The sequence below is a fragment of the Ptychodera flava genome, chromosome 2 (genome assembly GCF_041260155.1).
Source record: "Ptychodera flava strain L36383 chromosome 2, AS_Pfla_20210202, whole genome shotgun sequence".
Classification (NCBI taxonomy): Eukaryota; Metazoa; Hemichordata; class Enteropneusta; family Ptychoderidae; genus Ptychodera; species Ptychodera flava.
In genome coordinates this window covers 1,681,284-1,705,768 of record NC_091929.1, presented here as the reverse complement: position 1 = coordinate 1,705,768, position 24,485 = coordinate 1,681,284, and the positions used below count along the sequence as shown (strand labels likewise).

Genomic DNA, 24,485 nt, shown 5'->3' with positions numbered 1-24,485 from the left:
TGCAGACCTCTACTCACACAGCCCCGACGACACCCATCAGCAAGAGAACCCGACGTAAATAACGGACAGGGGACAGCTTCGCCTAACAGTGGCTTGACTGTATTCTTAACACGGACCATGATCACATTTTGAGCACGGTTGTGCCGTTTGTTTGTGCTTTACGATCCCGCTGATTGTAAATTGAAACACGGATTATTTTGTACAATCCCCCGATTGTAATCTTTGTAACACGGACCATGCACTCGGACGTCGAGACAGACTCTGAGATTTATTATTCGGCATAATGTAAATTATTCCCGAATAAAATACTATCTATGGATCGCATATTTTCGTTTGTTTTGTTTAGACGGATTATTTTGTACAATTCCCCCTATTATAATTTTTGAAACACGGATCTGCCACCCCGATTGTAATTTTTGAAACACGGACCATGCACTCGGACGTCGAGACAGACTCCGAGATTTATTGTTCGGCATAATGTAAATTATTCCCGAATAAAATACTATCTATGGATCGCATATTTTCGTTTGTTTTGTTTTTACCCCCACTTTCGTTTTTGGCAGATCCGTAAGGACGCTATAGTAATGGATGAACGTGCGTTGTATCACGTGGGAGGGGCACAGCCCAACGGAGGCTGTGCTCGTGCGACGTAGACGTGTACCAACCATCTGTCGTTGGGGTTAGTGCATAGAGCAGTTGCACTGTCCAGAGCTAAGGTGGTACAAAACTGCACCTTAGTAACAACTGCACAACTAACCTGTTAGGAAACGGTAACACTAACGAGCTAAGTGTTCACTGAACTGGCCAAACTACGTACACGCCTTCCTTCAATGGCGGAACTATGTCGTTGACACTACGTCAAAGCAGACTGCAATGTGCGACTCTTCCAAGTCGTTCAAAGTACGTGGCAAGTGACACAACCCAGGGGAAACAGGACAGGTTTGAGGGTGCTGCCGCACCCATAGCACTAACCCCTGGGTCTTCTACTAACCCACGAGAGAGGTGACGTTTCCCCGGTGTGGCCGTGCGTGCCGGCGAACGAGCTTTACTTCCGCGAAAGTAAGCTAGAAAAGGGCATAAAAGTGCACGTCCCCCGGGGCAAACAACGCCCGTGACCTCGTCATTTTCTGGACACAACCTCATCAGCGGTTGCCCTCTATACGGGCATGCAAAAATTTTTGAAGTCTAACACGTATATGGTCGGTAATCGTACCCCGAAAATGCGGTATTTTCCCGCCAAATGCCTGGCAGGAAAGCGTGCAGGAGAGCCTATCTTCTGTAGACACGGAAAAGGGGGCCGGTTTTGACCGACTTGGCAGGATAACGGACAGGGCGCTCGGCAGAAAAGGGTTAAGTAGCCCATTAACAAGTGGGGACTGTGTTATCAACGATGACTTGTTTTGAGAAAAAAACATATCAGTCTTGGTTACGAATTCACAATCAGCTTTACATATTACGTGACACAATTTCAAATTTCGGCAATGTATGTAATGAAGGAAAACCATACAGAATATAAAATAATTTCCACTTTCACTGTTCAGAGAACCACCATGGGAATGTATTGGTCAAAGGTGACGAAGCGAAGTGCATTGACCTTACACCTTCAGGTTACAACATGAAATCATTTCCCCGTTCTACCAGGGGAGGTGGCCTAGCCGTTATCTTCAACAGTAACTTCGCTCCACGTACATCTTACAAGACTCACTTTCCATTCGATCATTCGTCATATGAACTGGCTCAAATCTCCCTCACTCTACCACAAGATATTATTCACTTTCTGTGTATGTATCGCCCGCCACCTACTCATAAAAACAAACTCACTGACTCGCTGTTTCTCAGTGAGTTTCCAGACCTTCTAGAGTACAGCAACACCTTAAGTGGTCGTTCCATCATCCTTGGTGACTTCAACGTTCACTATGACTGCCAAAAGTAATCCTACCACTCGGAAAGTCACGGATCTTCTCTCCACGTTCAGTCTCACTCACTCTGTTTCACAACCAACCCATGACAGAGGACATATTCTAGATTGGATTGTTCATCGATCTGATGATAATCTGGTTCTATCTACTTCAGTCTCTAGCGTTATTAAATCGGATCACTCCAGCATCATCAGTCATCTCAACGTAGAAGTACCACGTCTAACAACCACATTCGTGTCCTCCCGTAACATACGTGCAATCGATTGGAATGACATGGAGCAAGACCTCCAAAGATGCTTCTTAACCTCTAAGTGTGAAACCATTCAAGACTTCAATTCTCACGTTGACCGTCTTAGATAAACATGCTCCAGCTACTAAACGGAAAGTTCCAACTCGGAAGCCAAATGGTTTAATAGTATTGGAGACGAACTCAGAGCTGCAAAGCAACGTCGACGCTGTGCTGAGAGACAATGGTTGAAGACCGGACTGACAATTCATAAACTGTTATATACCCATGCATGCTAAGAAAACCATGCCAAATATCGTTCATGAAGCTAAAACTAATTACTATAGTTGCAAAATCAACAACAGTCAAACATGCAAGCAATTGTTCAGTGTTACACATGATTTACTTGGCAACAAGAAAACCTCTCCTCTTCCTACCATATACCCTGCCATTGATCTCCCATATCGCTTCTGTGAATACTTTGACAGCAAAATTAAAACCATCAGAGCAAACCTTGATCGTGCCGATTCTCCCCCACCCATGTGTACTGAACCTTGCTTTCATGGAGAAAATCTCAGTCATTTTAAACCAGTTTCTGATGACGTAGTGAAACGCATCATACTAAGGTCTCCTGCCAAAAGTTGTTACCTTGATGTTATGCCCACCAGTCTCTTAGTTGAATATTTAGACATCTTATTACCCACCATCACCAAAGTCATTAACAATTCTCTCACTTCAGGTATTTTTCCAGACGTCTATAAAACTGCTCTTGTAAAGCCCTTACTTAAGAAACCATCTCTCAACCCAGATGATTTAAAGAATTATCGTCCCGTCTCAAATTTGCCCTTCCTTTCGAAAATCATAGAACGAATTATTCTTATGCAGTTAAATGCATGACCACATTATTTCAAACAAATTGTTGAATCCACTTCAGTCAGCCTATAGACCACATCATAGCACAGAAACGGCCCTCCTTAGAATTGTTAACGATCTCCTCACTGCACTAGACAGGGGTGAAATTAGCATTTTGACTTTGTTAGACCTCTCTGCTGCGTTCGACACTTTAGATCATGAAATTCTCCTTCATCGACTTGAACACTCTTTTGGAATCACTGATTGTACGCTCTCCTGGTTCAAATCGTATCTGTCCCATAGATCACAGTTTGTTTCAATTGACGGCCGTAAGTCACATGTGTCACGTACCTCTTCGTTTTGGTGTCCCACAGGGCTCTGTTTTAGGACCCACTTTGTTTGTATTGTACACGGAACCCCTTTTTAATATCGTTAAGTCACATTCTGTGAGTCACCATGCATTTGCAGATGACAATCAACTCTACAAAGCAACCAAACTTGATGAGATTCACTCCGCCATAGATTCCATACGAGATTGCATTAATGATGTCAAAACATGGATGAGGTACAACAAACTCCAGTTAAACGACAGTAAAACTGAAGCCATGCTTGTCATATCACCCAGACTACAAGGCAGATTGTCCCTTCCCGACTCAATGTTAGTTGGTGATGCAGTTATTAAGTTTTCCTCATCTGTGAAAAATCTTGGTGTCACTTTAGATAGCCATTTAACCATGTCAGAGCACGTACATAATGTATGCAGAGCTGCTTATGTTCAGCTGAGGCAGATCAGTTCTATTCGTCATCTGCTCACTGTTCAAGCCACTCAGACTCTTGTTATTGCTTTTGTCCTATCTCGTTTAGACTACTGCAACAGCCTTCTTTCTGGCTGCCCAAAACACCTCATTGACAAATTGCAACGTGTTCAAAATGCATCTGCTAGACTTGTCTATAAAGCCAAAAAATCACATAACATACAACCACTTTTAAAATCACTGCACTGGTTGCCCATAGCTAGTCGTACACAGTACAAACTGAGTTTTTCGACTTGGTTTCAGGGACTGGACCACAATATCTCTCTGACCTTTTGCAAATGTATACTCCCTCAAGACACCTACGTTCCTCATCTGACACACGTCTTTTTAGAATGCCGCTCGTTGCCACAAAATCCTTTGGTGAAAGGTCATTTTCCCACTCAGGACCAAAAACTTGGAACAGTCTGCCTGTCATCAACCTACGCCATATGGATTCAAATATTTCATTCCGCCATGCCCTCAAGACATATTTCTTCAGAAAGTAGTGTATTTTGTCCTGCGCCTAGAGCTCCCTTTTGAGATTAGGCGCATTATAAATATTCTTTATTATATTATTATTATTGTCTGCATGTATGACACATTCTTACGCATATTATGCAATGATTGAAACCACTGGAACCTGTACACCATATTTGGGCTGACAGAATTGCTACTGACATTTACTCCATCACGTCACAGCAGGTAATCTTCCCTCGCAATATTTATGCTCAGAATTCGATTTAAATCAGTTTTTGCAAAATCTCTACCGCTGCCAGGTATTGTTTGGCATCTTTGCTAATTGTGAACCCATGAATACTCTTGACAGGCCACTGGCCAATTTTGTGCATTAGGGCATGTTGGCGTGTTTAGCTTCATTTTTTTGGTATAACAATAGGGGCTAGCCTTGCTACAAACCTTGCTAGCCTTGTACTAGCACTACATGTACATGTATGTTAATGAGGTCTAGAAGTGAGTTATAAATTAGACTGTATTACCATTTAACAAAGAGAGCTTCAAAAGAAAAAGTAAAAAAGTGTTGCTTTTTATTTCAGAATGTTTTATCTGGTCCAGAAACTGAAATAGATATGTCATGGAGAGTAGCCACAGAACATCATACTCCAATGGTCACTACATTCCAAGGACCTCAGCATTTACAAGAAAACCTCAAAGGACAAGTCTATGGACCAACCACAGAAATCCTGACAAAATCAGTATGTTTTCATTCAGAGACCATTTTCATCATCTTTTGGGCTTTTGTAATGATACATGCGTGCTAGTTATTTTTTTACAGTAACACTGTACTCTTTTAAATGTACAGAATTACATGTATAGGGAAGGGTCATTGTGTCTACAGCCACACTAATAAACCCATAGAATGGTCTGTTGCCATGCACACTATAGAACCAACATCCCTTGTTGACATATGACATATTGAAATGGTGGCTGTATCGAAAGAAATGATCAAGATTGAAACAGTTTCATATATTATAAATGAAGGGAGGCAGTCAAACTTTATTTGGCAAATTTTTGCTGGGATTGGAAAGTTTCAAAATTTTGGAATCATGAAATTGCATCGAATGCTGAATTTGCTTGAGTTTGCTTTTACATTCATCCCTAAGTTCTCGGAAGAGGCAATGTTCATCAACAAGAAAGATGCACAGTCAGAGACGGGACAATGCCATCCCTTTAAACTTTGAATGACTGTATAGTTTAATTGAGGTGGAGCTGTACATTGCCATCAGTTTTTTCAAAGGAATATTTCTCATCTAAGATGTCAAGGAAACCCCCTCACAATACATATTTTCAAAAGGCAGAAAATCTAAAGTTTAGTATGGTAACAGTATTGGTATAGTCCAACATATATATTAATAATTCATCACATAAGTTACGTAAACAATTGAATCAAACCAAAAGGTTAGTTTGCTGTTGCCACTGTTGGGCCTGTTGCATACGTACGGAGGACAACTTTGCAGAAGCCTTGGTTGGTTACAGGGAGGGGGTGCGATCTCTTGTATTCTCCTTTTCTTTACTTGATATACCGGTACTATAGTATTTTCAGCAGAAAATTCAAGGGTTTTACATGTGTGTTGATGATGCCCCCCCCCCCCCAATTTTCTAAAATGCCCCCTTGGGACAGAAGTAGGGGCTCACTGTGGCCCGGCCCCATGTTTTTACATCCTAGAATGAACACTGAAATTGGTACATTGTAAAATGTTGCACTAAAATTTTGGGTGGGAAAAATTACAGTACTCAAAGGGTTAATACAGATAATTGAAGGGATGTTTTGACATTTTACTCTTCAGTTGCATAAATTCCAGACAATATTTTGACACAAAAACCAGCAAACATGTTACAAACTGCAAAAACCACTGACTTTATCATAACTTGTAAAGTGTAATATCATCACAGTTATTTCAACTTGTTTCATTTATGCATTCTCATCACAATGTTATTTGTTCCTATAGCTCACTGTTTTTTATTTTTATTTGAAACTTTTCAGGATTTTCCTCTCAAATCTTATGAACCCAAGGTACAGCTTCCATACTTTGTGCCACCAGGTCATACTCCAAGAAAAATTGAAATTGAAAGACAAAAGAGGCATTTTGGAAAACAAGATCTTGTAGATCTCCTTGCAAAGGAAGGTGTAGAGACTGAAAATTTAATGCCCAAAGCAGACGCATTCCATAATACAGTAACTCTAAATGAATCTGGACAAGATCCAGCACCTTTCCCCCCATTTCTGCCTCTCCATATCTTTGATGACACGGAATTTGACTGTAGAACAGCAGAGGAATGGTTGAAGAAAGGACAAGACAATGGCATTAGAAAACCAGTTCCTGGCAAGGCTTTACTTCCAGCATGGGATTCTGAAGAACAGTGTAAGTATATCAAGAATGGCATTTGAAAACATACTTAGTCACACTGGGATATTTTGAATAGTTTGTCTATGATAATGCTTTAGTGTAGCCACTAATAACAAATTACCTCATTGATTTTGCCTGCTTGCAGTTGATCCTAAAGATCCATCATTAGAATATGAATGGTTTGATGTGGGTATGTTAGACTATGATCCAGAAGACAAGCTATATCTTGTACAGAAAGTAGATATTGAAGGTAGAGTTGTGGATGGCAATGGTGATCCAATCATCAACGGTGGAATCAACGAAGATGGTGAGTATAACAATACCTTTACTTCTGTCTGTATTTAATGTAACATCTGCCAGACTTTCAGCATGAATGGTTAAAAATTTGGTGCACCTTATTCATAATCAGTGAAAACGTTATTTGTTCAGTGCCGTCTCAGATACACCTGTAATTCCAAAAAGTTAATGTAATAGCAAAATGTACCATAAAGTGCAAAACTTGTTACAAATCAAACATAAAACTTTTAATTCTTTGTAAGCTATTGAGAGGAAGTGTGATCTTTGTAAATTTTGAGAGGAAGTTATCATTTTGCATCAGGTCAAAGAATTGAACTAGCAAGCCAATACTGGATACCTCGAGTCAGAGTCATGTTTGCTGCTGAGAATCCAACAGTGTTTGCCAGGAGAGTTGCTGAAGCCTTTCGTCTTAGAAAACACACAGAAGCATTGCTCAGATACAACCTCTATGTAGATTGTATGCCTATGGAAGCAGTTGGAGAACTGGATTCAGAGAGTTTGAAGAGAATGGTGGAGTGGGCCAAAGGAGCGCCCTCACTGGCAAAAGACAAAAGGTATCTAATATTACTGTATCACTACATTCATGTACCCCCTGTAAACCCAAAGTTCATAACACTTACAAAACTTATAATAAAACATAAAATAGATCAACACTGGCACATAGTATGGAATCCTGTGTGCAAAAGCCAACTCACTGCTATATTTGTATAGCAGCACGACTAGAAAATATCAGTCCTTTATGATTGTCCTTGAATATGCTGATCAAAGCATGTCTTTTTATTAGATACTCAGTCACTCTAAGATGAAAATTCCAGTCTGTGTAACTTTTGTTTGAGTATTATGTCTTGAAAAACCAGTACAAAGTCACATTCTGCATTTACCATTGTTATATATCTGTAGTTTCATGTTAGATAGTTTACTGCTACAGCTCTTTTTTTTTTCTTTGTGTAATTAGCCTTGATGACTACGTTCACACGCTGGAGAAGGAAATCAACATTGATTACTCCCGTGCAATGAATCGCATTATATTTGATAAAACTGTACAAGAAAACCAGGGTGCATTTTCATATGTCACTGTACCGGAGAAAGAAGTGGAAGTAGTGCCAGAAAGAGGTTGGACAGTTATTGAATTTTGCATTTGGTCAATGCTAAGTTTACCATTGTTCATGATATATGATGTAAATTTGTATATTAGAACAAAGTATTATGCTTTGAAGCATAATTTATGGGAAAGCATATTGTCATGAGATAGTCAAGAATATTGAGTCTGATTTTGAATTTTCATGTTCACAAGATCAGGAAGGAAAGTTGAGATCAGAGAGTAGAAGTGAACTTCACCAGTGTCTCCTTATTGTTTTGAAAGCCTGGTAAAATATTTCTCAGCAGTAAAGATCATCTTTTCACTAAGGAATTTGAATATGTATCTAAATGATAACTAGCACACAACTGTGACACAGTCTTTCATGCATGGTAACTTTTTTCAGGTTATTACATTGATGTACCAGACTACCCCTTTGATGAAATCTATGATAGTTTTGCCTTCAATTCACTGCTAACAAGAGAGGAAGCCATTGTTGCTATGATGAAAGTCCGTACAGAGTGCAACAAAGTCAGTGGTATGTCACTCTTCCATGTACCCATGACCAAATACTTGAGATTAGAAGAATTTGAGCAAACACAAAGCCAAGCCAGTTCTCAGGTAAGTAAGAAATCACTGACAAGGCATAGAGATTTCTCAAGCATTTGCCATTGTTTGCTTCCTACAGTACAGTCCACGCAGAACCTATCATTGTGCTGGCATTTTGCGAGCATAATGCCAGCACCTTAAGCGCATTTGCCAGCACCATTGAGTGTGAAGTGCTAGCATTTTGGGAGCACTGTGCCAGCACTGTGCCCGCACTGAACAAAAGGTGCAAGCACAGTGTGGGTGGTTGAACTAAAAAACATGCGCTCAGAAAAAGTTGGTGGTGAAAACAAGGCTACACTTGCCTAACTGAAATAGCGGCGGCTGGGAGTAACTGAATAATCTTGAGTCCTAAACCAGCTCCAAACTCTCTTTGTCTGCCAAAGGCAACTCTAAAATCTTAGTCATAGACAGAGTTCACAGTAAGATATTATCACATGCATACAGTATATGTAGAGACCCAAAAATCTACCTCAAATTCTGCTGGACCTCGACAATAGACCTCTCCTCGATCGTGGTTTAAGGTTGGAACACAGAAGTGTAGACCGTGGTTGGACCTGCTTTATAGATCTGAAAAATTGCAACAAGTGAACATTATTGTGGCCATTTACAATAAATAAAGTTCATGACACAGTATTAGTAATATCACAGGCACAGACCACATTGTTATGCAACATGCCAGGGGAATTTTCTGAATGAATTCGTCCGTCATTTGCCGTAGAGTAGACATCGTACATGAGCTAAGGGGAGAACCATTTGATTTCTGGGGGGGTATGGAGGAAGAGGGTATGGGAGCAAATTTTTTTTTCCTGTCAGAGTGACAGCAATTTTTTTTTTCTACTGTCAGACCTGCATCAATTTTTTTTTCCAAATGGAGTAGCAGTGCAAATTTTTTTTTATTGGTCATCAAGTTTGTAATGTGTTGTATATAAGGGAGCCGTCATTATTGACGGCCTGAAACTCCGAAATTTCGAGTGACCCTCCCCCCTTCACCAACCATGATGAATTTAAGTAACCTCCCTCTCTAACTCTGAAATTTTGACCATTCCCCACTTAGAAAAGTTAAATACCAATACATGTAATTACAGCAGCAGTAAAGACCTTTCAAATCTTGATGTACCCTGCTAGACTATCATCAGTTATCTCATGATGGTTCAAAAAAGGTGAACACATCAAAATGAAATTCAAAGTCACAATAAAATAAAATATAAAAGATCACGCAATATCTAACCATATAGTATATTGTTTAATTTGGATGGATATTATGACAGGGTTTTCACTAGGATATCTGACGGGGCAGAATTTGAAAGTACAGGGGGAGAACATGCGAGAGGCTTAGGGGGAAGTGTCACAGGGGCTTTCCCCTATCTTACATGGAATTTTTTAAGATATTGATGTGTGCAATGGTGCAGTCTGGTGCAATCTGAGAGTTTTTTTAATTTGTTTACTAAGTGAAACTATTAGAATACCCCAAGGGGGGAGAGCATGAGGAGGGGGTTCCCCCTCTCGTATTGGAAATTTTGAGAAATTGATGTGTTTAATGGTGCAATCTGAGAGGAGTTTCAGTTTATTTTGCACTCGGTAAAACTGTTTGAAAATGACATTGAACACTGATATTTTTTGCATGATCAGTTTTTGAGTCACAATATTCAACAACCAAACAGTGACAATACAATTTGTGAAAAAACAGCTTATTTCTGGTGCATTGTGAAATTTTTTTTTCTCTTCTGTCTGTTATGACAATTTTTTTTTCTCAGGCCATGACAGGATCAATTTTTTTTTTCTTCTCTCTCACCTGGTGACAAATTTTTTTTTCTCAAAATCCTCCATACCCCCCCTGAAATCAAATGGTTCTCCCCTAAAGAAAGATGGCGAAACCTGATACATAGAAGCACCAGATTGTAAACCATTTCATATTAAGGAGGGTGAAGAATAACAAGTTTTGATTTGTTGCCCGGTCAATTTGTTGTATTTGAAACCACACATCATTTTTACACAGGTAAGGAAACAAGAGCGACCAGGAAATAACAACTAGCATCGAAATAAAATTTGTCTTTGAAATCTACAGCTTGTATTTTTGACCTTAACTTTTTACGATCATTACACAAACGACTTTGCTTTAGATTCGACTGTCTATAGTTTAATCCAGACAAGGAGAAACATGGGTTTAATATAATGGTAGACACTGCAGTTTGCAATATCGAGTCAGTATCATACTAAAGTCAGCGGTCATGTCATAGAAAAATGCAAGTGTTTTCATCGACTTACTTGATTTTTCGTGCTAATTCTGCCATGTTTGTAGCTAAAAAAATCAGATTGAAGTTTCAAAGGTAGCCAAATCGGCGAACCATCTTGCTTAGATGCCAAGTCCAAGTTTGTCTGTCCATGGATGTACAAAAATACATTCCTGATCTGTCCGGTGCATGTCTGTTTTCAAAAATATCTGAGCCATCACGCATGCACTGTGTTCAAAGAGGGTTAGTACTACACTCTACGACTAAACTGGGCACTAAGATGCTAGAACTCATTCTCTATGTGAAACGAGAAAATCCAGTTCCAAAATGACCTAAGTCGCGAAAGTATTGAGACTGCCAACTGCATGCCCTGTCTGATCGGGCATTTCCTAGCAAATATGGCTACTGCTAAGCCCAAGTCTGCCTCTGTAGTCATTGTGTAAAATACAATTCTAGGTTTTGGTGAATTAAAGTAGGTATATGACCATACTTCCGTTGGCGGCTTTATCCGACCAGGAAATATGACGACAGAAGTTGTAAACATTTATACCTGTATGGTATTACAATGCACCGTCCCTCCAGAGATTGTAGAAAGTTAAAAGCATAATATTTTTTGAAAGTTGTATTGATGTGAACTAAATCAGAGACTCTTTCTGTAAGTTTTAGGCTGCTGGTCTTCACAGCAACTTGCCTCTATTGGCTTTAAAAACGTTACAAATTTTTGGGGTAGACTCGAGTTTGTTCTTCTGGTACCTCCATATATACTAATTCGATGCGGAGGGAATGTCGTCGCCTGAACGACTGTCATAATTGTAAGATGTCTTAACCATTCTCAAAATAGAACAACACTGAAGACCTGTGGTGATGTAATATACTTCACTGTGATATATTAATAACGTTCAGAGTAGTAGTATGATTCAGAACACACCGTGCAGATTTTACTGAGTTTGATTTGACCAGCATAAAATAAGACCTAAAAAAGACATATTTTTTCGGCAGCAAATAGTTCGGAGCAGGAACCATTTGAAAGTCGGTTCATCAGGTGTCGACTTGAACGGAAAATACTATCAGAAACTGACACAATGTTTTGGTTTTCTTCACTAAAAAGTTGGGGTTTGAACAGTTTTTGAATATTAGGCTTTTGTTGCATGGTATTGTCCAACATTATCAGAAAAAGATTTGATATTTTTTCAAGATTTTTGGGCCCAATTGCATTCGGAGTGCATGGAAACAATTTTGAATATTGGACTTTATCGGGTATCAGCTCATATATAAAAGAAATGGAAGAAGACGTAATTTTTTTTGTTTTCGGTTGCAAAATTGACCTAAAAAAGTTTTTTTTTTTTTCCATTGTCGTAATGACTTGGTATGCGAAACAGTTTTGAATGTTGAACTTTATCAGGAAGCAATGAAAAATTACGCGACGTCACTGTACATGTAGTTTGTATGATTGTGTATGATGACTTTCTCTACATCAACTACCATGTTGTCCATTTAATATTTTTTGTACGGAATATCCGAGGAACGTATCAAAACTTCATGGAGATTTTCCTATCACAACTTAGATAAAAAGGGGCCTTAACCGCGTCGTTTAAGTTGACATGCATGGTTTGACCAACCTGTTCTGTCACACAACCTTTCACCCTCTGTAAACATCGGCATGATCGGCAAGAAAACAAAAAGTCAACCGCTGCCGCCCAAAACGAATATTTGGTTTTCATGTCTGTTGAGAAAATTCATGTTATTACTTACGAACATGGTCAGTTTACTTCACTCACATTATTAATTTCATTTGTGCCACCAATAGTGATAATTGGCCAGAAAAAATGCTGATAGAGACGTTCGGCTTGTGAAATCATTGAAATTTACTAGCACAGGTTTACGAAGGCAGAACCTCAGTCGTGATTTTTTTGCTTCTTAGTTCAAACATTCCATACATCAAAAGGAAAAAGGACCATATGAGAATTATGGTACATAGATTACTGGTAGTGTCTTTCCAGGCGTGACACCACCTCGCCTAAATGTACATTATATCATTGTGATAGAGGGACTATGATTACTGTATATCCAGAAAGTATGACGCGGTAGAGGGGAGTAAGAGACGAAATGTTATTTCTGACCTTGCATTTAATTGCATGACATATAACATGATAATAAACATGAAGCGAAAACGAGTGTCACGATTACGATTAGGCATGAAAAAGAGGAAGAAAGAAGTGAAACTGTCACAGAAGTTCAGCATTTTTAATCGTAGATCATCTTTTTTGATAATTGAAAAAAAAAGAATATGAGCTTGTACAGACCAGAGTGATTCAAGTTCACAGACATTCACTTCTGCCATGATAAATCCTCTTCCTGTTATAAAAGTACACATTTTGAAAAATAGAAAACAGATTGAGAATTTTTATTGTTTTGTTGACTTGTCTTCTACGATGCGTTATGACATCAACTTACATGTACCTATCGTCACCATCACAGCTTCAGTTTCTTTGACACCATGTCTCACTGACCAGTGATGCCATCTTTATTTGAGAAATTTGGTAATTTTCCATTGGACTTGAACTCTCAACGCACCAAGTCAAGAAACAATTTCACAGTAACAGATCATGCATTATACATAAAGAGTTTTCACTTTACCCCCTGGCTTAAAATCTTAAATGACACTAAACCTCGCAACTCCCACCCAACCAGCAATGGGTCAAAGTTTGGCTGAGCCGATAAGGACAAAACCCAGCACCACACTAGTCACTTGTACGTCCACTTGTTGCAATTTTTGGCCACAAGAATGAAACTCCAACAAGCCCAACTTACATTTACATGCAACAGCGTTCCACTCAGCCATACATTCAAGGTAAAGGTGTGAATGTGCCGCACATTGTAACACAGTGACGAGGCGTGCATAGTGCCCGCACAGTGCGTTTTTTATGCCCGCATTGTACTGGCACTGATTCTCCTTTTATTTGCACACAGTGCGTTGTTTAGGCGGGCCTTCCTTGTTCCCTCTCCAGTGACGGGTTCTTCGTGGACTGTACTGTATTTAAGTTGTATACAGAAACACTGTACATGATTATTGATGGTGGTGATAAGCTCTTACTTGTAACCCTTCCATCTGCACCCAATCTCCTGTATTTGCTTTATAATATCATTCTTTAATAATTTTTAATGGTTTAGACCATTGTATAAACTAGGATATGGGTCAATGGTGGAAGACGGACCAGTGAGCATGCTGCTATATGAAATTACCTCTATACAATGATAACAATAGCAACCACTAAATCTTATATCTGCATGAAAACTTGCTTTACTTCAAACTTCAATAAGATGATATAAAATAGAAGTGTGTATTTTTTCCACATCTCAATTAATTACTGTGTGTCTGTGTATATCCTTTAGCTTTCGATGAGTTTTGCAGTATTTTATCCATGTTTTTGTTTATGTTGTACTGCATATTGACCATAAATTTTTTGTATGGTTGTATCAGTTGATGTATGTATTGCATTTATTACAGGTTCAGCTATTTTTGAAGGATAGCTGGATATCGACACTTAGAGCTGCAATAAGAACAAGTCTGAGAGATGTTGGTAAAGGATGGTTTAATCTTCATGAGACCAACTGGGAAGTATATCAAATATCCAAACTGAAAAAATTCATGGAAATGGTCAAGTTTTCAATGCAGGTCAGTCCCACATTGAGTATGTCACAACTGATGCAGTAGTATTCAGAATAATGGCCAAGCTTTATCTCTAGATTAATTTGGCCTTTCAATGTCTATTTTTTGTGGTGCCATGCCATACAGAGGAACATTTATTTTGAATCAGAGATTTCACTAGTTTTTAATGTAATTGACATAAGTAATAACATAAACTGTATCACATCTGCCAGCATCTGTCAACTCTTCACTCTACGGATCATCTTAATAAAGGCTAACTATTTGACAGGACAAAAAACAGATTAGCAGTGTATTTCTAAAATGAGAATAACTGCAGTCATAATATCATTACAGTTCTACTCTGGTCATAAACATTTTCCCTGAGATTGTCTGAGATTACTCTTTATTCAGACCAAGCTAAGAATATTACGTTAAACTGGTCCAATAATCATTTCCATTCAAGGTAATACATTACCAGGTGCATGGGACATTTGTGATTTACAAAGTTAAGTATGACCATCCTGAACCACCAATAGTTAGTGGTGGTACCAGGTGTCTAGAATGGGTAAGCATACCCTGGTAGCATGCTACACCCATCAGGATTGGTCCCAAAATTGTCTAAATATTGTATGAAATAATACAATATATGAATCACTGTAATAAGTCTAAGCCATAAATGCTCTCGCTAATCATTTGAGTGACTTAGTTGTCGTATTCGGTTAATGTTGTCATATTGACCATGAAGCTTTTTGAAGTCCTAATTAGTCTTTCTGGTATGTATCCCTGTTTCACTAGTTTTGATGTCAATGAGATGTGTCTTATCACAAGCTCTACAATATCTGAGAAGTTGAGATACATACACACCACAAGCAGGTGCAAACGGAATATTTCTTAACAAATGGTGATAAATTATAATTTCAAAATCGAAATCATCCCTTTTTGTCACACAGCTCAGTGTATAGTCCATTAGTACTTTTAGGAACAGATCAAGATGTGAAGCTGAGTTCTTACCCTCAGTTGTTTCTTTAATTTCCAACTCATCAGAATAAATGTGATGTAAGTAATTGTCTAGACTAATCAGATCAATAAGAAAACTTGTTCCTTCAAGTTCGAATGAATTGCAAAATTCGTAGTTAATCTGAATGTATTTTTTCCAGTACCCACCCATAGATGCTTGTTTTAATACTGATTCCCCAATAAATACTTGACAGTATACACTTTCTAATTGGAATTTTACAGGATTCACTGAGATACCTGGTACAAGATTCCCTTGTAAACTTTACACAGATGATCCTAGATGCATCTCACATGGTATTAAATACTGAAGAAGAAATGGAATGGGCTGGTGATGTACTGTCTAGTACATACAGGTATGAATTTTATAACCCATAGAGTTTCTTGCAGCTGAAACGTTTACAGCAATTTTTAACATAATGACCGGCGGTCATTCTATTATTAGGGGCCCAAGCCTATCGGCTGGGCCCCTATTGGTTTTGTTGGGGTTTTTTAGTCAGCATGGACACCGTCCAAGGGGACTTATAGGTCCATGCGTCTGTCCATTCACACAGATATCTCAGAGATGCCTGAAGTGATTTCATTCAAACTTGGTACAAGGATTACTCCTTATGTCATTCATATGCACGTCAATTTGTTTTGTGATCCAATCCAAAATAGCTGTGTGACAGCCATTTCATTAAAAAAGCAGGGTCTATGTCATTGACAATGACTTATTAGTCCCCACGGACAGTCATGTGTTGTAATTTTACTATTTTTTAGTGATATTGTTTGTAGCTTGAGAATAACGATGCATAGTACAATTGGACTATGACAATACTAATAAGTGTTGTATGTTAATTTCAGACCGAAGAAAAATCCACTGTTTCTTGTGGATCTTGTCCTTGATAAAGAGGGTTCTCATTACAGTACCAATCTGAACAGCTTTGAAACTATTCTTATTGGACTCTTTGATAATGCTATCAACAAAACACAGACTGTACCACAGCTTGAAAAGGTAATGTTGTTGAGATTTTTTGTGTTCTGGTTTTGGACAGACCATGTACTTCAGACTGTTTTACAAAAATGTACTATTACATAGTTTTAAATTGATTTTCATGTATGTTGAAATGGACCATGGAATAAACAAACCACATGCATACACATGGGACGTGTATTTCTGTGCATGCATTTGTCGCATTTTGGAATATGACTTCTACAGCATCCTTTACGGAACACTACAGTAGTCAGTGTGCAATGTTTTATTCTGTAATTTTACCCTTAACAACTCAAACCTGGCCATCTCAGAATGTCGAATAAACACTCACAACACAGATGATTGAAAAAGCAGAGTAAATAAACTAATAATCAGGCAGTCTATTTCTGGTGTAAAGGTTTTGTAAGATGTGAATTACTTTTAAAACCTAGAACACAAGAATCTATTTCTTGTTTAAACAGTATGTATTGGAGGACATCTTTTGGGCAGACACACCCCTGCTTGAATCGGTAGGAGAGCATGAGCCACCAGTGGAGGAACTCAGAGAGACCATTAGAAATGCCATCAAGAAATCATTGAATCCAATGAAAGCCTATGCCAGGGCCTATGAGAAACACTTAGAGTTAATGAACCTAGATATCAACCAGTATACCAAGTAAGTACATTACAAAACATCATCACAGCTTCTCAGTGAAGAATCAATTGCATTTTCATGACTTATCTGGCTTTTACATAATTTGCTCTTTAAATAATATAACAGTGTTGGTTCTGTTCACTTTTGCATGCTCATTGTTGAGGTACAAGTGCAACTAAAACCAGTGTGTGATGTAGTTGATTTATGACATCTTGAGCTTTCTGATTTCAAAAGAAGGTCATACAGCAGACACGCCCAGAGCCCTTTGTGAGCATTAGCAAGAGCTTTAATACTTAGCAACAGAAACCTATCAACGATCACTGGGTACAAACTGCATTGTACAGTCCTTTGTTGGCCCCCAGCTTGCTTGTCTTCTTTCTCATATCTCTCCAACTATCACAGGCACAGCTACGGTACTTGATAGCATAAGTCACATCATGGAAGCATCCATTCCAACGACTTTTCACTTCATTAACTATGCATATATCTACTCTTGGGCTAACTAATAGCATTAGAGGCATATGGCATATCTAATCCTTGGCTAACCAAAAGGGCTGCAATTTTGGTTTTTCTTGATTGTTGAACAGCATCATGGGACCAAAATGTACTCCCAAATTTTAGGCATATCCAATCCTAGAGTAAACAATAAGGCTAGAGGTTTGTTTTTGTTGGATATTGAACAGCATTGTGGGATCAAGAGCTAGTCACAAATTAAGAATGACCCTTGATCACTTTTTAAAAAAATATTTTACATGATGCCCATCGTCATTGTATTCTGTCGCAGCCTCAGTGTCATTGATATTATTTTTATCTTGGTTTTGATTTTTTTCAGAGACTATGATGCCCAAGAACACACAGCAGCTGATGTGAAGAAGGAAATAGAAACACATCTAGCAGAGAAAGAGAAATTAGAAAACAGTATTCCATCCAGCATTGTGATTGGACCATTCCATGTTAACACAGAAAATGTTCGACAGGGACTCAGCAAGAAGCGTAAAGCCCTTGCTAATGCCCTCCTCGAACTACTTGCTAAGAAACTTCGTAAACAAGCAGATGATGTGAGTCTACTCATAGTCATCACCTACTGTGTGACTCTAATACACACTGTGTATAATAAATACATTCATCATTCAAAAAAAGCCCCTTTGAGTGTTGCAACCAGAACTGAATATGTACAGTCTAGTTTTTGTAGAAATATTTTGCTAAGTTTTAGGATATTGCATATCATAGATACTCTGACAAGCAGCATTGCTGGCTTGTACAGTTGGCTTTAGAATATGCATCCCAGTAGCTACCATTATTCAAAGCAACTCATCATTCTGTCATAGTTATGCATGCACCATATATGAGTGTTTGTATCACTCAAAAGCTAAATCTTAGCATTACGCATCATTGTCAGTATGTTGGTATGAATTAATCCATCTGTACTGCAGACTGTCTTAAGCTTAGCATTACTCTGCTGTATAGCCAGATGTTAGTGTACTTGTGTAAAGATTACCCTGACTGACTGATTGCAAGACTCAGCTGGGTCATTTTTGAATGATGAATAGTTTGATTCACACCCACTCTCATATAATGAAATGATTCAGTTAATGCATGTCAGTGTGGAAATAAAGTAAGTTACTTTTATTCACTATTGTTGCTTTGTTGATGGATCAAAGAAATTACATGCTATCATCAGAAGATAATGAACAAATTGCCTTTTTATGAATCAGCATCAAGCCATTATACCTTCATGTCATTATCATAAAACAGAGGTAGAAATTGGTTATCAACCAAGGACAGTTTATTTGCATATTGATAAATCATATTGAAGAAAATACAGGAGAACTGTTCCACAGAATATATTTACCGAACATAATCTCGATGTATTTCTTTCCTTTGGAATGTAAGGTGTGCCTTTGATATAATTTAAGGTTTGGTTACCATCTCAATCTTATGTTACAACATGTGTAATATATCATAATGATCATATGGACAATAACTGTATGCATTGTAATGGGTGTTTAACTAGCCAATAGAAGGATTGTAACTAGATTATATTTTAAAGTTTTACAGTAAGTTAAAAAAATTATACAAAGCATGTTCACTATAAAAAGTAAATTTGCAAATCTGAAATTCTCTCCTGATTGACAAAACTAGGCTTGTGAAGAATTCAAATACATCTCCAGGCGGTTGTTTGAGAAACCAAATTGTATTGAAGACCTATCTGAGATGAAACAGTGGATGGAGGGTATTCCAGACAAATTGAAAGAACATCAGGAAATCATTGATAAAGCCATGTCAGATTATGAACTCATTGAAGAGTTTTATTACAACCTGTCATCTGATGACTTCAGTGCAAAGTGAGTACATCACACAGTCTTCAATTCATGCTGATTCTATGATCTGTATTCCATAATGCAAAACATTTGTAATTGAAACGGCACACTCTAAATATTGTGGTTTGATTTTTGATATTCTTTGTCATAAGATATGATCGTGCATGGTAAGCCTGTTCTGCCATTCTCCTTTTGTTTAGAGATTAATGATATGAACCTGTACTTATATGGTAAAATATGAATCATATTTTCGTTGTAACCACAACTTTGTCCACATATGGGCAAGCGTGTACATTTCAGAATTGGCTTCATTCTTGTTACCGGTACTACACACATTGCTGTCAGCAAACGTTCCATTTGTAAACAAAGCCACTGGCAGCGGAAGATTCACACGTCTCCTCCATTTTGACCATGCGGCCAATAGTCAAGTTAAAGAAATCGGATGGTATTTCTCAGGGTTTCATATGAAATCCAGTCTTGACTAAGCAAGTTATTGTGATGTCTGCGTTTTTCAAAGATTTGAAAGTAAAGTGAATGTAAATTAGATCTAGTGCGATCATGCAACAGATAAACTACGCCTAGCCATCACCCTTTGCCCAGCTTCAAGTACAGTCATTTCACGGCAAAATCCTCATAAAATTTAAGGCACAATGTTTCTTTCAGTCCAGCTTTTTGCTGATGATTGCATCTCGTTGCCTGTGCAGTGAAATTTACGACTAAGTTACACCACTCCGTTCCCTTACACCTCAATGACGCCTTATTCTTTCTATACGTACATTGCTCTCCAAGTTCTTCAGGTAAACAAATGATGTCATTATGTATATCAATACGTGATGGGATACGGCCATCGCTTTTCCAAAAAAATTACAAACATGGCAATGAATATTTGACATTGCATGAATTTCTATCTCCAAATCCTTGCACAATATTTGCAATTACATAGTTATCATTCCATAAGGTATATAATAAAACCTATACGGCCCTGATACAATTTTTGTGAACCTCGTTCATACGGCGTATGGGCCCTCGCGCCCTTGGGCCCTTCTGCCCTACAACCTTGATCACCAAAAGCTGTATCAGGGCGGTAAAAATTATTATTATCTCAAGGGGACGTGCGTTACCCGATACACATCCCTATTCCTGAAGGCTGTAGGCCAAGGGTAAGAGAAATGTGTTTCTGGTAGCACATGGCCATGAGGCCTTGGTTGCACTTGAATCTTTGTTGTCGATGGGTCGTTCTAGTTCCTAGTATGCTGTTGGAATGGAAAATCTTGCAGTTTTAGAGAGAGGTTTGTTGCTTATCAGGGTGCTCATCACATTCTAGTCAACTGCCTTGTTTCAACGCTGCAAACGACACTAAGTGACTGGACAAATTTAGCCAAAAACTATATTCCTAGGGAAATAGCCTTTCAAAAATACCTTCTGACGCCACTTTTGTTGATTCAGTGGGGACAAGATGTATCCATTTTCTCATGACGTGACTTATTCTGGCAATTCGCAACTCAGATTGAGCATGAGGCGTGTTGTAATGCGTTATATTAGCTGCAACTGTATTGAATCACCAATCAGTATTCCATGGCTGATTAAGTCTCAGAAAACTGTAATTGACAGTCATGGTATTGAATCTATGCCTAACACAGCAGATGTATCTCTGCTGCTCAGATTCAGAGATTTTAGTCTGATGTACCTTCAAACAAAATGATTGAAATCATTCATGAAATGCATGATCCATCTATCACACCTTTGTGTGTCAAATAAGGTTTTTGTGTGTGATGATTGATAGTGTGTGTAAGTTTTTAAGAGCATCCACATTGGTGTTCAGAAAAAGGACACAAATTTTCATTTACCCTTTGAGCGCCAAAGTCAATTTTTGTCGCTCTTAGCAAATATAATTCAGTCAATTTTTGTCAGATTTTTGCCAAAATTTTGAGAAAAAACTGTAGCCAATGAAATGTTGAGTTCATTTGGTCCAAAATTATAAAAAAAATTACAGAAAAATTCATGAAAATTGGTAAAATGTTGCACTAAAATTTTGTTGGAAAAAAAAATACAGCACTCAAAGGGTTAGAGGAGTTTGTGCTTTTAGCAAATTCATAGTACCTTAGATACCATAGAATAAATAAATAAATAGCAGCAGCAACACTTTTGTAAGATTGGGTAACGCTGTCTTATTGTGTCTTGCTAGTCATTAATTTTGATGTTTGTGTCATCACCAGATGGACTGCAGTGGGCTGGCCTCACAAAATAGACATACAGATGGAACAAGTGTACAACCAGTTAGAAGAGGATCAAGAACGCTTCATGAAGATTCAGATAACGGATCAGAACAACTTCCAAGACCGTCTGGACACTTTGCAGGTTGATACAATGAGATCTCCATGAAAAGCTGGATACAATGTGTCATTAGTAGTCACGATGAGATGAGCAGTTGATATGTTTCATTGTTCTCCAAAATGCCTTACTGTCTAATTGTGCCACACTACTTATAAATTTAGAATTCACTATCTGATGAATTCTATTAAAATCTATGTTTGTTCTGTTTCAGAATTGTTTTTAGAATAACAAAATATTTTGCTAATGCAGCAAATTGACTAACCCGATGTGTTTGACACGTAAACTTGTTTGAAATATTGACTACATATTAAGTTTTCTGTCACAATAAATCATCCCACAAATTATCATTCCCTCTTACATTTCTGTTTTCTTCCATACATCCCTACCAATCTGTCAACTCCTACAGCCATCTCCAGCTGACCCTTCATTCATCTCCCTCCTTTCTCTGTAAATCTATCTGTCCATCCCTTTAATTATCATTCTAAACCTCTTTAAGTTTTCCCCAGATATTTTCTTTTCATTCTTTCAGAGACAGAACTTTTCAACTTTTATTTCTTAAGTTTGTAAAACTCACTCATCAAATTTAGCTTGTATGTTAAGTTTGTTGTTTTTTTAACAATTGTACCATGTAGTCAACTTCACAACTTGAAGTCATGCCAAAATTGCCCGTATATCAGTAACCCATCTATGTCGTTACCATGTTGCATGTTTTTCAATGTCATTTTCCTGCATGTTTCAAGTGTATATAATAAAGCGCATGTTTAAATTCAGAAATAACACCGTAAATTGATAGAATGTAGTCAAACAATGTGTCCATATGTTTCAATGTTAACTTATCCATTAGAAATAGTACTGTGTTGTAAATTTTGAATTGGGTCATTTTGGCATGATAATCTCATCTGAACAATACTGCTAATGACCCATTGTGTACACTGGTTGAATAACTGGTCTTATTGTAAGGATCTGCCAAAACGTGTGTCCAGATTGGTTTCTATGTGCTGTGTTATAATGATTACTCATAGTAACTGCTCATACAAACATCAACTATCATTCATTTAACTGCACTACGCTTGATAGTGTGATCATTAATTTAATGCACAGAGTGTAACACTTCACATAGACGAAGCTGTCCCTGCCTCCGTTCTCACCTATGTTATTTTTTGTAACATAATGGTAACACCATGAACTCTATATCACTGGTGAAAAAACAGGTTTGCTCATTTAATTTGGGTAAATGTTTCCTAATGTTATGCAATATAAAAAGTGTCATACCATGACATTCTGTGGTAAATGGTAATGTATCTCCCATTGCATGATATCAACATTGCATTTAAGTCAAAACTGCATGATAAGTCAGTAAATATAAGTAATTCTCAATAATGAAAACAGAATGCTGACAGACTGCATGTATACTTGATAACCTATTGGTCATTCCATCACTCAATATAAGTTTCTTTCTCATCTTACACCTGTGTCATTGACTCACATTTACTTAGTGTTCAAATGAATTAAATAATGCAGTTTGCATGTCTCTCTATTGTCACTGATCTCTGTGACAAAATGTAGCTTCATATTGTTCTTTACAGACTGCCTGTAACTTGACAAGAACATATTGTGCTAGTCCTTTGACTGAATTGACCATAGTGAAATTGATGACTATTGACAAACCTCTACATGGAGGAAGAATTTTCATTATACTATCTGAAACCAGTCAGTTTATGAATTGATAAAATATTAGCTACATTGATCAGTAAAAAGCCACCAAACCTTTACCTGTGAAAACACCGGTTTCTTATCTATTGTCCATGTAAAGCAAAAGCTAGGGACACTTTTTTGCAATGATATCAATGTGTGGTACTGACTTAAGTGTGACAGATTATAATTTGAGATTGACAACTTCATGACTTCACAAAAATCACATCACATCCAATCACTGATTGAAACTTGACTGCCACATCACTGTTTGAAAGTGACTATGCCATGACTGTATTACCATCTTGGTAATGACTTATACAAACTCGTATAAGTCATTATACTTGAATTCATGAACTCCCATACCATACAATTCCTGTTTGCGTTGTTTTTTCAATATGTACCCTTACTATTTAGATGGTTGTTGCTGGTTTTGCTGCACACACTGATATCAACAAAGCCCATGAAGTTGCCAATGAAGTGCGTCGTGTCAACAAACAACTGAAGGAATGCCAGAACTTAGCATCCATGTATAATAACAGAGAAAGACTTTTTGAATTACCAATTACAAATGTAAGTTATTTCAGACTGTTTAATTTTATAGTCTACATGTAAACCCTTAAAGTGCCATAGACTTTCTATGCAATCCATCTCCAAAGCCAAGGACTTTTTCTGTGATGAGAAATCCTAACAACCCATAATTATTTCCAAAGCCTAGGGAATGAAGAAGCTCTCTATGACAATAACAGGTTTCAATTTACACATTTAAAGTGTAAAATTAGGCTAAAATGCACATTTTTTGTTCAAAATTCAATGAAAATGATAAAAAGTTTCAAAAAATGTATAAAGTTCATCAACAGCCTTTAAACTTGCATGAAATTGTCATGTTATCAAAAGACACATATTCAGGTACAGGATTTCAGCATCATGTAACATCATATGTAAATAATAAACAAAAACAAACAATTAATGTCTTTCAAAATAATACAAATACT

The 24,485-nt window shown here is 37.7% G+C and overlaps 1 protein-coding gene across 5 annotated transcripts in view; it reads left to right on the top strand.

The window, feature by feature from the left end:
• The window catches only part of LOC139151247 (dynein axonemal heavy chain 1-like), a 206,762-nt gene that overhangs the window by 17,555 nt on the left and 164,722 nt on the right, over window positions 1–24,485 (top strand). For all 5 annotated transcript variants that reach the window (XM_070723939.1, XM_070723931.1, XM_070723923.1 and 2 more), the window contains exons 3-16: window positions 4,844–5,002; window positions 6,292–6,670; window positions 6,801–6,962; window positions 7,254–7,506; window positions 7,908–8,065; window positions 8,437–8,651; window positions 14,379–14,546; window positions 15,759–15,889; window positions 16,380–16,530; window positions 16,971–17,164; window positions 17,976–18,201; window positions 19,286–19,488; window positions 21,681–21,822; window positions 23,908–24,063. In XM_070723939.1, coding sequence (XP_070580040.1) covers window positions 4,844–5,002; window positions 6,292–6,670; window positions 6,801–6,962; window positions 7,254–7,506; window positions 7,908–8,065; window positions 8,437–8,651; window positions 14,379–14,546; window positions 15,759–15,889; window positions 16,380–16,530; window positions 16,971–17,164; window positions 17,976–18,201; window positions 19,286–19,488; window positions 21,681–21,822; window positions 23,908–24,063 — 2,697 coding nt within the window. The remainder of the gene's footprint in view (window positions 1–4,843; window positions 5,003–6,291; window positions 6,671–6,800; window positions 6,963–7,253; window positions 7,507–7,907; window positions 8,066–8,436; window positions 8,652–14,378; window positions 14,547–15,758; window positions 15,890–16,379; window positions 16,531–16,970; window positions 17,165–17,975; window positions 18,202–19,285; window positions 19,489–21,680; window positions 21,823–23,907; window positions 24,064–24,485) is intronic.